General features: G+C 42.8%; 1 protein-coding gene across 2 annotated transcripts; it reads right to left on the minus strand.

Moving 5' to 3' along the window:
- Positions 1 to 1970: 1970 nt before the first annotated feature.
- On the minus strand, positions 1971 to 14043 carry LOC306708671 (zinc finger protein 385D-like). 2 transcript variants are annotated; one of them, XM_079176562.1, is made up of 8 exons: positions 13915 to 14043; positions 11459 to 11564; positions 7387 to 7494; positions 6748 to 6916; positions 5391 to 5642; positions 5120 to 5301; positions 3127 to 3228; positions 1971 to 2768 (listed from the first exon to the last, which is right to left on the minus strand). In XM_079176562.1, exons 3-8 carry the CDS (start codon positions 7492 to 7494, stop codon positions 2523 to 2525), a joined length of 1059 nt encoding a protein of 352 aa, XP_079032688.1. In that variant the 5' UTR covers positions 11459 to 11564; positions 13915 to 14043; the 3' UTR covers positions 1971 to 2522. The 2 variants fall into 2 exon arrangements, with proteins under 2 accessions (XP_079032688.1, XP_079032687.1); XM_079176561.1 differs by having other exon boundaries at positions 11459 to 11568; positions 13915 to 14034.
- Between the last annotated feature and the right edge of the window lie 1821 nt (positions 14044 to 15864).

The following is a 15864-nucleotide window of genomic DNA, read 5'->3' on the forward strand; positions in this document are numbered from 1 at the left end:
CGAAACGTACTCTGGACAACTGTTGAAGCGACAGACAGACAGACAGAAGGTGCTTGTGCCACAGCTTCTGCCCATTCATCTTTTGTCTGAGCCACTATAGGGCCAGAGAATCACCGCTCCCAATGGGAGCTTTTACAGGTCTGTTGGTGTAGGAGTGCCAACCTAAGCTGTTTCCCCCATTTCCAGTCTGTTGGCTCCAGCTTGAGTGGTATCAATCTTCTCATCTAACTTAGGCGAGAAAGCAAAATGCGTGTATTTCCCAAAATATTGAACTATTCTTTTAATTATTCCTCCAGCTGTTAAAATGGTATTTCAACTATATTTCAACTGATTTCTTATTTGCACTTATTTGAAGGCAGACTTTAAATAGTACTGGTTTAAGAATGTAGATTGCATTTCATGAAAAAAAGAAAAAGAAATTCCAAACCACATTTCTGTTGGTCGTAGTCTCGTTGCACGTATCCACGAATACCTTCGTTTTATTATATGCAGAAGTCAAAATGCTGCACCCTCGCACCGAGAGCATTTATTATAGTCCTATTTTTATGTGAACTGCCCACATATGTCATGCAAACGATTGCTTTGTACCTTTGTACTCTCTCCAGGTAGCAGAGAATGAAACATTCCCTGAATGCCAAGTCAGGCTTTTGTATTGCTGACATGTTTATGTGTGCATGTGCGCGTGCTTGCCACGAATTTGCCAGAAGAGTGAGAGACAGAAAGGCTGTGAAGAGAGGAGCCCTGAATGTATTGTGAGATAACGAAAGAAAGATGACAAAAAGTGAAAAGAGAAGGCAGTGAAGGTTGGCGAGAGAACGAGCCAGGGTTAGGGTTCGGCCAGACCAGAGGAGGTCTGGATTCTGACAGCCTGTGGAGAATTGGGAATCCCACACACAGATGTTCACAATCACCCCAGACGATTAATAATAATAATGATAATGACCGCTGTGACATGGAGAGTCATGAGGCTGTGAGTGATTGGAAGATAATTCTCTGAATTGGACAGTAGAATTATTGACTTTGGAGCTGCTGAGGGAGAAAGAAGCAAAATATATCTAACTAACTATTCCAGTTTGGTGTCAGTTGATTGATGAAAGACCAAAACAAGAAGATAGTCTGAGGGGTCGTAGAAAGTTGAAAAAAGACAGCAATCACAAACCTGATGGAGTGGGTTAAGACTTTGACCTCTGAGAAAAATAATCATCATTCACGGAACATCAGCATAGTCTCATCAGTGATCACACAAATGTCAAAGGTTTGTGTCAAAAGTTTAAAAAAAGACACAATCTGATCTATATCTAATATTTCTACAGTAAAACATTAGTGCCTGTACTGAAGCAGTAGTACACACACACACACTCTATACCTCTAGGCCTCAACATTAGCTTACCAAAAATGAGACACACATTGATTGAGGCTGCAGTGTTGTGAACATCATCCGACAGACAGACAATAAAATCAGGCAGAACATTCTTGCCTTGATTTATCACAGAGAACGAGGGAGAGGGGATTCAGAGGCTACTCTTCAGTAATAAATAATTGGGAAAAAGTCTTCAAAGTCCTCCGTAGCCAGATAAAGGCTATGGATGCGCTGTTTTCAATTTAGTTTTTTAGAAAAATACTTGAGTGCAAACCAAGAGAAGTTTTTGCGTACTGCTAAGCAGCAAAGGAAGATGAAATTGGCTTTGGTCTGCGCCTGAATGCAGAGAGTTATGGGTATGGGCGGAGGTGATGCGCTTCTACATTTCAGTGTCTGGGTGAACACCAACGCGAGGAGCTGAAAAGACTAACGTAGATGTTCGTTACAGCATATGTCTTATTTAATACATCTGTTGGAACAAAACTGTGTCACCATGAGAACACCAAGTTAAGTTGAAAGGATGTTGCACTTATTTTTGAATAAAATGCATGTTATGGAGCATTGAATTGGTAATAAAGAATCTTCTGGGGTCAAACATGAGTATCCACAGCTATTGTTTATTGGAAAATAATAAACCTCTTCACTCAAGCATGCTCTGACTGGCATATATATATACTTATATGCATATCTGCACACACAAACACACACAGCTATAGACATCATGGAAGTTCACCATAATGCATCTTTCATATACTGAATTAAACTTTCCATTTTATTATTGATTTTCTTGATTGTCACATAGATGATCAGCATCTATAAAAAAGTGTTTATTACTGGAGGAATGAAGCAGTGGTGCAGCAAACATGTTGTAAAAGTTTGACTTCTATGATGACTATATCTGCGCATGCACTCAAAACACATTCACACAAATGCTCACATCAGAAAATGCTGTTGTTTACGCCGCTTTGTGCTTCCTCCATCGCAATCTACTTTGTGGTTTTGGGCCCAGGAAATAATCTTCAGTCCTGGTCCATGACACCCCACAGCATCTGTTGTTAGTAGAGCACTGTCATTAGTAGAGCACTGTCTTATATACCATGTTGTTCTTGTCTCAGGTCTGCTTTTAGGTGCAGTTCAGAGCTGATAGAGACGTCGACGGGGGTCAATAGGGGGAAAACAGAACCGATGTGTGTGCCGAACAGATGGGTCCAGGGGCCGAATGCAGCAGCGCCTGGGGGAGGGGCTGACTCTGAAACAGGGCGAGGCTCGAGTTCGAGGCAGGGCGGAGAGGGAAGGGGGGCAGCAATGCCATGGCAGCAGCAGCGGCGGCAACAGAGAGTTGACGCTGTAGGAGACAGGAGGCCAGAGGTTTGGTCAGGTCTTGCTCCTTCCGCAGAGCGAGACGTATCTGATGAGGAAAACCACAGACAAACAAACTGCAATCAAGGTTCTTTTTTTCACTCAAGAGGAAATTGACCAGTTAAGTAGGAAACCAGGGACGGGACAAGGAGATAAAGTCTTAGCAGCTACTTGGCCAATAGAAGTACAAACTGTCCCAGTTACTGCCAAACAATCTTATCTGGAATCTGCTCTCCAGCCTTTTTTTCCCTCTTACAAGGTCATAGGATTACAACATGAGATTGTTCAACCCATATATCGCAGACAAGGGAGTGAAGCTTCCTGGAAGAGGGTCGAGAGAGTCAACTCATGTACACAAATACAATGATGAGGGATGACAGTAAATCAAGCAACAGCGGAGTACTCACTGCTTGGAAACTCTGGTGACGCTGGGCGGGAGTGTACGGGCTGAACTTAGGCTTGGCTGGTTTACCTGCTGCTCTGTCCTTGTGTCTCCTACTGCTGATGTGCTGGAGGAGAACAGACAGACAGACAGACGCAGGCAGCGGCGTAAAATTCAGAGCGTACAAAGAAAGAAGGCATCAGTCGCCTTTGTTTGGAAGAGATAATTAAAGGAAGCCTAATCAAAGGTCTTAATTTGATGATTCAGACAGCAAGTCAATATTTTGCTGGCTCTGACTTTGAGATTAAAAATATTCATGAGGGGGCGGGTTTGGAAATCGTCTTGGTTTGATTGACTAGCACAAACAGATGGCTACGGCCACACAATCAGCAGTGTACCGCTAAATATTCATGAGCACCTGGCCAAAGTTAACTTTTAAACAGTCAGGCCAACACTGAGCATTCCTATCACGAACAGAGATGCTAACATCATGTTCAGATGCTCGCTGAAAAAGACAAGGCTTAGTAGCTTTGTGCTCATTATTTCTAGGGATCTGTGATTTTAACTCACCTGCAGCGGCAGGTGTGAGACGTCCGCACTGTGATTTAACAGAAAATATGCACGGTGCTGAATTGCCTCTCTGTAATACATACTGGATAAAGTGACGTTGAATCTGTTGATGCCTTTGAGCGACTCGGCTGTGTGACAGCTGACCTTTTCATACCTTTTTATTCAGAAGAGGAACTGGCCAGTAAGAAGAGTGATGAGCCAGTTTCTCATGTCACCCACCAAGTGTTCACTCTGCTCGAGCAACGTAGCAGCTACGGTTGTTAGTTGTGTCATGCACATTTTGCATGGACTTTAAGACACTTCCATGTTATGCTACTTTATATTTCTACTCCACTACATTTCAGTACTTTTTGTACTCCACTACATTGATCTACACACAGCTGCTAGTTACTGTTTGGATTTTTACATTGAATGTCATATGATAAGCTTTTACATTAAAACACATTGCTAAAAATCAAACCGGTGGTGCCCAATCTTTTGGGCTTCTGACCTTGTTGTTTGAGTTCTCCCGCTTATCCTCTTTCATGGTTCCATTTGTACAACTGGTTGTGGCCAAAACAGGTAATATTATCCAATAAGCAAAAACAAATTTAAATTTAAATTCGGAGCAGAGCTTCGTTTTTTTCTTCTTTGCTCGTCTTAATCGTCTTATGACCCCTCACGTTTATCTTGTGACACTTTAGAGGGGGCCCGACCCACAGGTTGGAAACCACTGGACCAAATTTTCTAACTTTATACAAGGTAGTTTAAACTAGCTCCACCTGAACCAGCTACATCAGTTAAATGCTGCTTTCAAACAGATGCATAAATATTAACAAACTAATATTATCATATATAACAACATTACATTCACGGGGGACAATTTTCTGCAGAACAAAAATGAGTACTTTCAGCTGATATCACTATATATCACAACACTTCAATACTTAAGTAGGATTCTGAATGCAGGACTTTTGCTTATAATTAAATATTTTTTCATTAGTACTTTTACTTAAATTATTTGAGTACTTTATTTGACATTATATTAAAAAAATATGTCCCTCATAGCATATGAGCACGAAGTGGACTTATAAAGCCCATTAAACCTGTAACAGTGCACATCACACATAGATCACAACAAACCATGTTGAACAATTTATTCTGAGTTTTGTAAAATGAATGAATTATATAAAAATAAAGATTTGGCATCACTATCCAGGAATGTCCATGCAAAACATCCCAGGAAAAGATTTTTCTGGTACTGTATTTTTCTAGTTCTGTACTCGCAAGTTTGTTCCAAAGCAGGATCATTTAAATTGAGTCTGACGTTTGGAGGTTCAAATCCCAAATCTCCACTGACGCCTAAAACTGGTCTAAACTTAGCCCCGTAATGGACTGTGTATTTCTGTGTTAATCAGTACAACAACTAACCACAATGACCTTTATGACTGGCATTTTCAGCAACTGACCTGTTTGAGCTGAGTCTCGGAGTTGACGTGCACATCGCAGATCTCACAGTGGAATGTTTTGTTCTGGAGTCCAGTTGGCGACTCAGACGGCACTACCAACTTGGCTTTGACCCCGGGTCTCGGGAAGGACTTGATGGCCCCATCACCACTCCTAGCCTGCAGCATTGTCTTGTGCTTAGTGCCTGAGCAGATATAAAGCCAGTGTCAACAGACCATCAAACACAGCACAAGCAGGCTAAGCTTGACTACAGCAGCGCATACACGTCCTCACCACTGTTGTGGGCCTGCAGCTGGGAGGCAGAGTTCGCAGCAACCTTGCAGAGGGAGCAGTAGAGCAGACGTAAAGCTTTCTCTTCCTCTGTTTCGTCCTCTGGAGCCACCTCCATCTCTCCGTCTCTTTGTGTCTCTGTCTCTGGTGTCCTCAGGCTGGGTGAGAGGGAGGGGTCACAGGGTGCGTTCACAGTTTCAGTGGAGCCGCTGCTCGATGGCGACGCCTCTGATGTAGGGTTCAGGGGTGAGGGTTCTGAAATGAATGCAGAAAGAAAAAAAATGATAAGAAAGGAACAGAAAGAGAAAAGAAAGCCAACAAGAGAGATGGAGACAATGAAGATGAGACACATTTATTAAAATAAATTCTCTAGATTTCTGAACTCCTGCTTACAATAAGATGAACTGATTTCATGATGTGCACAGAGACAGAGATAAAAACTCACCAAGCTACAGGTGTCTATGAGCTCTATCAACATCTCTAATCGCACTAATAATCAATGATTTCCCCAAGGATCTGCCTCCCAGCGCTTAAAATTAGAGTTTAGAGTTAGAGATGATTTGGCTGTATTATCTTTTGTGAGACTGACTTGTAGAGGTTCCCTGGAGGAGCGTGTGCTGATTTAAGGATTCACTCTTTGCAAATAACAATGATTAGCTCTGCCTAGCTGAATGGTTGTCTATTTGTTGCCACTGACTCCCCACTGTTAGAGGTCGACGAGGCTGTTTGTTGAAGTAATCTTCAGAGAGCTCTCCTGCCGTCTCATCCACTTCCCTTAAAACTGGAAATGATCACTCTTTCCCTCACTCTTCAAACACACACTCACAGTACAGCGATGAAGTACAATTCTTCAATCTGTTTGCTTTTTAGCTTGCAGCGAAATGTATTATTTTCATTTCATAACACCCACACACATGCAAAAGTAGCACATCAGGACTGGCGCACACACGCGTACACACACACAGACACACACACACAGACATGCTGGAAAGCAGTCAACACTTTAACATACCTCCACACTTATAGTGACACATCTCCAGGCACACAGGTACTCACACACACACACACACACACACACTATACAGTGTTACCCACTGATCATAATCAAAGCATTATAATGGGCTTTTGATCTCAGGAGGCCACTCAAGAGGTCGGTAAATTTAGATATGAAGAAGGAGCGGGGGGGGTAATTCTCAACCTTTAATCTCTTCACTGTGAAACCCAAAGCAGCGGGAGGTTTATCACATCAAAGAATTAAAGTCGTGACTGGGAAATGCCGTATAACACTGTCATACATTTCATGTCTGCACACACACCCACATGCACAGGGGGAAGCATGTGCGCCCGCAGAGACACACACCTCCCGATGTCGTGTCAGCGCTGGAGGGCTGTGAGCAGGGTGACGGGAGGATTTGCGATGTGGTTTCCCTGGCAACCGGTTCAGAGGTCCTGATCTTTAAATCGGGGGTGTCCATCGCTTTCAGCCTTTTTGCGTGTTTGGTTCCAGTATGGTGGGGAAAAGCCTGTGCCTGTTCACACAACAGCAAACAAGACGGTATGGAGTCATCGCACACAATTATTTAGTTTTGTGAACCTGAATTGTTTTTATACAAAGAAACAGTTAAATTTACATGAACGTGAGCTCCAGTACAAAGTATTAAAGGCTGATTTCCCTTCACATTGATGACAGATGTGTTAATTTATAGACTAACGCCAGCCAACAGGTTGATCCAAGTGTGTTATGTGACATAAACATGGGTGTGGTGGCTTTGATTTGCGTGGCATCATTCTGTAATGAGCACAGTAAATAATGCCTACTCTTCAAAGGACAGATATTAACAGGTGTGCACCCAATTATGAAATGTGGCAGGTCGAACCTCAGGGCACTCCTCCTAAGGCGTTCAACTGTCATGTAAAGGGTGTGTGTGAGAAATGAAAGCACCCTGAAAGAAAAACAAATCAAAGTGTGTGTGTGTGTTTCCCACACGACAGCGCCCACCTCAGAGTTGAACCTCAGTGGAAAGACTCCGCAGGAGCTGAGCTTCCTCCTCAGCGGCGTTGTTAGCCCGAAGCCTGGGCCAATCAGAGCTTTATGGATGTGATCCATCTGCAAGAAAAGGAGAGGCGTAAAAATTAAAGGTCATGACCGGTTCAGGGTTGTAAAAAGGCCAGACCGAGTATGTAGTGAAAGTGATCACCTGTAGTGTTAATGGCATGCTGTCTGCAAGCTACTCATGTGCTCCTTTCAAGACACACAGATTCATAACATCTCAGGTCATAGGCGGGTGTTGTAAGAAGGAGCTGAATGGGCGAGTATTTGTCTGGCATGCATGGACACAACAGTGTGTGAATGGCATAACCTGCACTGAGGCTAGACCTTGACTAACCCCAACAGGTTTAAAGTGAGTATGAAGCACTTAGCACCTGTACATTTGAAAGTTGCCATTTAAAAGCCTCCTTTGAAAAAAAAAAAAAAAAAAGCCATCCCTATGAATGTTCTGATGATTTGATTTTCCACACAAAAACATGTAAATATGAGTGTTAAGAGTGACCACCCTGAATCCCACCTGACCACCTGGCCTCCGCTCTCCATGATGGAGCAAACTATAAACTACATTTTACAGCCACCTTTCAAACCTACAGGGGGTGAGTGCTTCATGCTGAAAGCCTCACCCAGTCCTTCTCCAAGAACATTCAGATCCTGCTGATGGTCTTTTAACCAGACAGTTAGAAATCAGGGTGGGGTTTAGAAACATTCCTCAAAAAGGTGTCATTCACTTTTAAAAGAATGCTTTTCACTATTCAGAGAAGACTGAATCACAGTTTTAAAATGATGTGCTGTGAAAAATCAAACTATTGAGGAAATCTGACCTTTCACCCCAAGACTAGGTTTCTTTGAGAGTGTAAGAAACAGGCAGTAAGCCTCTGCATGTCTTTGTGTGTGTGTGTGTCTATGTACACAACTATATCAGTAACTGACCACACATCACCTCTGAACATTACCTACTGGTTTAATGAGCCCATATACTCAATGCAACAAAACCCAACAGGCCTTTGTGGAGCATAACAAACTCGTGATGAAATGTAGGGAGCCATATAATCAGCCACAATCAGGGAGGCATTATGGAAATCTGTCTGGAGGTGACGCAAAAACGTAGATGTTGTTGCGGGCCAGCCAACTAGTGCTGTAAGCCTTGGGGACATTAACTGTAGCCACTAGAGATTGTGCTCGTTTCTCAGAGATGAATTATTTGCTCTTCAAACGTTAAAAACGTAACAGAATCTGTCTGGAAGTTTGTGTGTGTGTGTGTGTGTGTGTTCATTTTCTTTGATCATCACTCCAGGCAGCTGCAGTGGAATGCACTGGTCTCTTATCTCTCTGTTTCCCTGCAGCTGTCTGTCTATGTAAAACTCAAGCAAACACATAAAAACAAATATAGTTCTGTCGTCTCCCATATCTAAAATACAAATCATGACATCATAAAAGCTTAAAAAAACCCCAGTAACTAGGCTTCTGTAATAAGCATGGACATATGCGGTGAGTGTTGAATGTAGCACATCAATAACAACATGGCCACATTAATGTTAATCATTTATGAGGACGTAGTTTTCTATTTCTCTGATTGAGACTGAACATTTTAACATCAGTAGAAGGCCTCCCTCCCTCCTCGGCCCCCAAGGCTCCAGTATCACTATCTGACCTTCCATCACACATTCCTCACTTCACCCCTCCATCTGCTCCCCTCTGAACTCTCTGCCTCTCTCTTTCGTGTCCGTCTGATCAAAGTCACCTTCCTGCCTCAGTGGACTCACTCTTACCCTCTACTCCCGATCCACACTCTCGGGTGGACTAACACCTGTGGCAAAGTCATTTCGCCCTTCTTACTCATTGCCTCTTCTTTCTTTCTTCTGTTGTCTGTACACTTTGCCTTGCATTCATTTCCTGGAAATTTACCCTAACCCGAACCAATTCGAGCCTAATCCTAAACCGTAACCTTAAACCACTTCTTCACCCTAAAATGTAATGATTTACGTTACGGAGAAATGCATTTTGTTCCCAAAAGGAAAGCGAGTCCTCTTAATGTGACTGTGTAAACAGATTTATGTCCCCACAACATAGGTAATACACACACACACTACATCTAACCTCCCGGCGTATTGTGACATTAAAACCAATAAAAGCAGTAAAGTCAGTGGGATGTACAGTAAATAAAGACCTCCACCACATAGCTTCAGCATTAATCAGTACTTTGTCTCTAAGTTCCTCATACACCGCAGTGGTTACGTGTCAGACGTGCTCAGCTCAATGGAGTGAGTAAGGCTGAAACATATGGCCCAGTAAAGGAAAGCAGACTTTTACCTGGAGCACAGTCAAGAGCCTGAACATTTATAGTGATGAATGTTCCTGGATTTATATTGTGTACCAGCGTGACTGCTATTTGTGAGCACATGACGTCAAGCAACAAGAGTGGGTTATGATGACTGAGCTGCTGCGTTTGGTTCTTTGTCATTTAAATGAGTATTTGCTTGGAAACAAAGGCACTTGTTTTTGTTTCCAATTCTGTCAGACTACAAGCCAAACTAGCCCGTCCCAGTTTGGACCCAACCAACACCAAGCATTGTAAAGGTCAGACAATATTCCTCGAACTGCAGAGTTGGCGAAGTGTTGGAAATGCAATAAAATGAGAGAAATGAGTTATAGACAGGTGAGAGGGGATGTAACTCAGCAGGGAGAGGGTCTTGTGAGATTTCAGAAGACATCTTTTGACCTGTGGTAAATTATAAGTGAGACAGCTTTTTCTTTTTTTTTTAAATTTGATGACAAATTGTAATATTTTGATATTGTATGTGTGTGTGTGTGTGTGTGTGGTAAAGGAGGAAGAGAACAAAGAAAGAGAGAGGAGGGTCAGTGGGGAAAGTGATGGAGTGACGCAGAGTTGAAAACTCTGAAAGTCAGAAAGAGTGCATGAGAGGGTGGGAGATGGGGAAGATGACAGCAGGAGACAAAGTGGAAAATACTAGAAAAGAGAGCTGAATTGAAGAGGGTGATGGAGCAAGAGCAACACAGTAAAGTGCACAGGATGGATGAGAAGGCTTGAGAGGAGAGAGAGGTGAAATGGAGGGGAGGGGGCCAAGACCTCCTCAGGTGGCGGAATGGCTTTTTTCGACAAAGATGAAGATGCTCCACTCCCACACAGAGCAGATTTAGAACACTAACAGTCCAGCAGACGCACACACATACACACACAATCCACTCTTTCTTTTAAATGCTCAAATGATCACTCTACATCTCTCCTTCTTAATAGCGAAGAGAAAAATCCCGGTTTAAAGACGAGACCAAAGTTAAGAGAAGGGAGGAATTTTTGCTTTTGGCCAGACTCAGTGATGGGATCATGAGTCATCTCAACTTCATCTCAAGTTTAGGTTTTACAAAAGGTTTGGTATTAGCGAAAGTGTGAGGACAAAAAACACATCATGTTTTCTTGGCTTCGTGTGCTCGGAACAAATAAAGGTGTTAGAGAAGTGCTTTGTGTTAAAATACAAATAAATACGTGGCAGCTATGGAGTCAAGCTACTTTACTTTTACTGCATTGATTTAGGCCAGAACAAATGACTTCATACATCGTGAAGCCAGGAGTATATGGAGGCATACGGTACGATCCCCCCCCCCCCCCCCCCCTCTGTGATCCAGACATCAACCCTGCCTGACACATCAACTCTCTTCTGGACTTGGACTTGGCCAGCTTTGTTTCTCTCCACCTTCACGAGCACCGGGATAGACAGCTCTAAGAAAAGCTGTGTGAGGAATATCAGGGAATCAGCTCCACCCTCCAGCTGGTGTGGAAATGTCACAGCTGTCTGCATCAGAGGTGATATATTTGTAAAAAGGGTGTAGGCAGCTCGCTCATGCATCTGTGTATTGAAAAATAAACTCCACGCAGGCAGACTGTTCTAAACACTTGCAAGCAGAAATCGCCGTGATGAAGTGAACGATTTCTGATTTTCTTTAAAAAGGCACAGTTGGTGAGATCGTGGTTGCTGTGACAGCGACGATGGCTGAAAGTACTCACGTCGGTGAATCCAGGAAGCAGATGGAAGGGGACGAGGGGCTTCGGGTCTGGGGAGGGATGGGTTCTCCCCAGCGTGGGGCGGGCCAGCAGAGCGCTGTGACACACACTACCTAGAGAGGAGACAGGTAGATCAAGATATGGAGGAATGACTCAATAGAGATGAGGTGATTCTCTTTAAGAAATAATAATATGGTGATGACGAGCGCAAATACATAGAAGCTACGGTATATGAAGACATTCTGTGCTCAAAGTTGTTGTGCTTATAAACTTGTCTGACTGTTTTCAGAGCACAGTGTTGTGATACGTTTCCTTCAGATTTGTCCTCTCTTATTTTCATTGCATCTTTACGATGTATGATGCTTGTCAGTTTTTAGGTGTGGCACTAACCAAGGCTCATTTGTATTAATATTGTTAAATGCCAATGTTGATTAATGTGCTTTCTTACCCATACACATAAAATTAAATGATCAAAATGTAGGGTCATAAATATAATACAACATTATTTAGCCTATTGCCACTCTGACTGTGCCTCTGTCTTGTTTAAGTTGTACTCATCCTTATCGGCAGTTATTAAAATAAGATGCACTCAGATCAAATATCACTTAGTTTTATGTTGATTTGAAACACCTACGGTGAAGTAAAATGTGGAACTCAGGTGGCAGGTAAGGCCTACATACATTGACTAAACACTGAAGCACAGTTCTGAGGTAGTTGTACATGAGTACTCCCATTGTGTCTTATTCGTGTATCTCTACTTCACTACATTTGAGAGTGCAGTATTCTTTGCAGATTAAGATTTATTTTATAAAATGCAAAGTAATGTATGTACAAGTTTGGTTTGTCTGTATGTGCGTACATGTTTATATGATAAAAAAAAAACGAATTACTGTAACAAATATTTTACACACAAAACAGGAAATCTGATTGTTATAGATTATGTAAGTGTCTGCTAACCTTAATCCACCAGTAGTAATTAAACAATACGTAACACTCCGATAGCCATTCTGTGTTCTATCAGGTCGACTCGTGGGGCCAAATGTGTTTTTACACACTTCTGGTTCAATGAGGCCATTACTAAAAGTTTGTGCGGCTGCGTCCTGGTTATGGAAGCTTGTTTTTTTAGTTTAGCAATTCCTCTCTGAGCTTGATTACAGTTCAATTTAAGACGTGTGTACTCATCATAATCAAGACCACAGCACACCCATCCGCTCTGCCATTAGCCTGATTGCCTAAGCTTGTAAAGTAATGTAAGTATGCGTGCACGCACGAGTTGTACTCGTCTTGACATGAGTAGGCTATTTGCTTCAGCATGTGCGTGGGAAGGTGAATTTGGTAAGGAGGGGAGGGGCTTATGCACGCGCATATTAGAGACTTTTGCGATTAAATAATAGAGCCAAAAGTAGGATAAAGATATGATCCATATGTTATTAATCAAAGAAGACGTATTGTTGTCAGGGACCTTCACAGTCTTACATAAATACTGCCAAGACGTTTTGAGTCTTTTAAGATGAATTCACTCTTCTGGACATGAGGATCCTGTGTGTCATCGTGTTTTCTGTGCGTAACAGCGCGCGATGTATTAGTCATCACAATGATCCACACAACGCGGTCACCTGTTACCATAGTGCCATATATCAATTGAAAGTAGATTGAAAGCTCAATCTAAATGTTTTTCTGGAATAAAAAAAAAAAAAGTTCATTTACATTTTACTATGTTCGTGCATAAGGAATTGCTCACAATCCGGAAACCGTTTATTTGAATGTTTTTTCACCTTTTTTGTTTGTGAACGAGACTCACACAACGCGCGGCGGCGGACCGCGAGACACATGGTCACGCTTGGCATGACACACGCTCCACCGCCCCTCTCCCCCCAAATGAAACAATTACATTATTCTTCATCAGAGATTTCTTTTAAAAAGTATCGAAACATTCTAAGTGTGTGTGTGTGCATGTGCCGCCTCGTCCACGTGTCTCTTGTATCATAAATTCTTTAAGTATCCAAAAGCACATTAACGTGCAAGGGGGGGGGGGGGGGCAGCTGCAGCCTTCCATCTGGCCAAAGTGAAAGAGTGGTAATGCTATTTCACACTTTAAAGCCTAAAAAAGCGATTCATCATCATTAGATATAATTCCATAACTTGCATGTAATAATCTAAAGCAATAATAATTTGTTTTACTGTGTCCAGTGATTTGTCATAGTTTATAATCCTGTAAGAATTGTATATAGTGTAAGGCAATCAGTACAGTACGGGCAATTTTAAGAGCCAAGCGCAATAAAAAATGCTCTAAACCAAAACAAGCTAAATTATGTGTTGAATAGGCTGCACTATCACAGCCTCTATTTCACTCTGACTGACTTCACAAAGCTCACATCCATCTCAACAAGTGACTCCGCTGCGCTTATAACAACAACAACAAAAGACTCTTTTGAGATCAAAACGCATCGTTTACGTACCAAAATACATGGCAGCTCCAAGTGAAATCCGTTTGCTCAGTGTAAGATAAAGGTGTTTTTCATCTCCATGCAGAGATAAAGCTCTGCGTCTTCTCCTCCACAGTCGGTCTTCCCTCTCTAGCTCTCTCCTGCAGCGCGATGCTGCTCCTTCCCATCTGGATTCCCTCCTCCTCCTGACTGCCCCTCCTCCCCCTTCCTCCTCTTCCTCCGCCTCATCGCTTCACGATTTGGATTCAAGTCTGCTCCACATCTCCAGAAATCTGTTTTTAACTCTGTAAACAGACGGAAATGACCTTAATGAGTGTACAGTACCACCCTGGAGTATTGCAAACCCTCAAACGCCAACAGAGCACGAGGCACATTTGGGTTTGATACAGTGTACAACTCAAAATAACACCACAAATCAGAGAGAGGGTTTCTCATCTTTAACAAAGAAACTTCAGGCAGTTTTTTTCAGGCAATATCAAAAACAAACCTTCATGCTTGAAAGAATGAGGGGAAATCCTTCTCCTCCTGGCCACAGGGTGACTCCCGGCTGCAGGCGTCCCTCCGGGGCGGGTGGGAGCTTTCACTGGGAGGAAACTACACACAACACATCCCAACACAGTCTACAAACATCACCGTCACGCTTCTATCCAGGCTTTTGCATATGCATGCACTCACTCACACTGCATGCAAGGAATATAATATGTTCATATCCGTCTTTTTGTGTTGCGCAAACACACACACACACACACACACACACACACACACACATATCCGTAGAGAGTTTAGATGTACTGTATCTCTTGGCAGATACCTTGTTTAACGTTCATATTCCCTAAGCCCAGGCATGTTTCCCCTCCGTGTCAGGAAAGTGAACAGCAACATGTGTTTTCCCACAATCTGCAACTCCAGGGAGATTAAGCTCTGGAAGGCTGTCAATTCAACAACTGCTCTAAAAATGCACGCACACACACACACACACACAGGCACACACTCACAATCTCTGTGTGCTTGAACTAAGAAACATTTTAATTAGTGATGCACATAAATCGGGCACATATTTCTGATTAGACAGTGCAGCCCTCATTATAAGGACGACATGCAAGATAAAGCCTAAAGTGATGTAAAATATGAATAAATATATCAGAACGGTCCCATAAATCTTCATGCTCCTGGGTGAGCCATGTCATCTGGACATGGCCCCAGATGACATGGAACAAAAGCTGAGGAGGAGAAAAATACACACATGGAAATATCTGCTCATGAACTCAATTTAACGCCCCTTTTGTCACTTACTGTATGCTCTGAGAAAGAGCAGAACACATATTAGGGGCTGGGTGGTATTATAGCCTTTCTCCCCCCTCCCCTGGAAGGAGAAGCTGAAAAAGTTTCTCTCAGAGGCACATTTGGAAGCTCAGGGTTTCATATTCTAGGTTTCGCCAGGTGTCTGCGGGTAAAAATGTTGGACTGCTGTCAAAAATGTCTGGGTCAGTGGAATTTGTGGCCAGTGCAGCTTTGTGAAACCACGCAAAAGTCAAGTGTTGTGACTGTGGATAAATGACTTTATTACGCTAATGTGACTGAAAAGGTTGCCATTCACGGACTAACCCGTGATCTGCCTCCTACTCTCCAGATGTCATCACTCGAATGCACGCTCAGCAGAAAGCTCACCTGTGACACCAGAGGTAATATATTAATGACAATCCAATTTCACGCCGTTTCTGGTCTCGGGTTTCAGCTGAAAGCAGCACTCAAATAATAGTTCACCGCATCAAGTTTACACCTGCAGCCGTTTAGCCCCACAGACAGCCAAACGCAGAGGCTGTCATGGCAACTGAGGTATGTAATATTATGGTAAGTGAACCGATGCTGAGGTCTCTCGGTTCCGTTTGTCGCTGGCAACCTGTTTAATTGTACGCCGGAAAGGAATCCCGTGACCCCAGCTGGACCTTGAATACGGACGGC

Source organism: Pholis gunnellus (genome assembly GCF_910591455.1).
Source record: "Pholis gunnellus genome assembly, chromosome: 16".
NCBI lineage: Eukaryota > Metazoa > Chordata > Actinopteri > Perciformes > Pholidae > Pholis > Pholis gunnellus.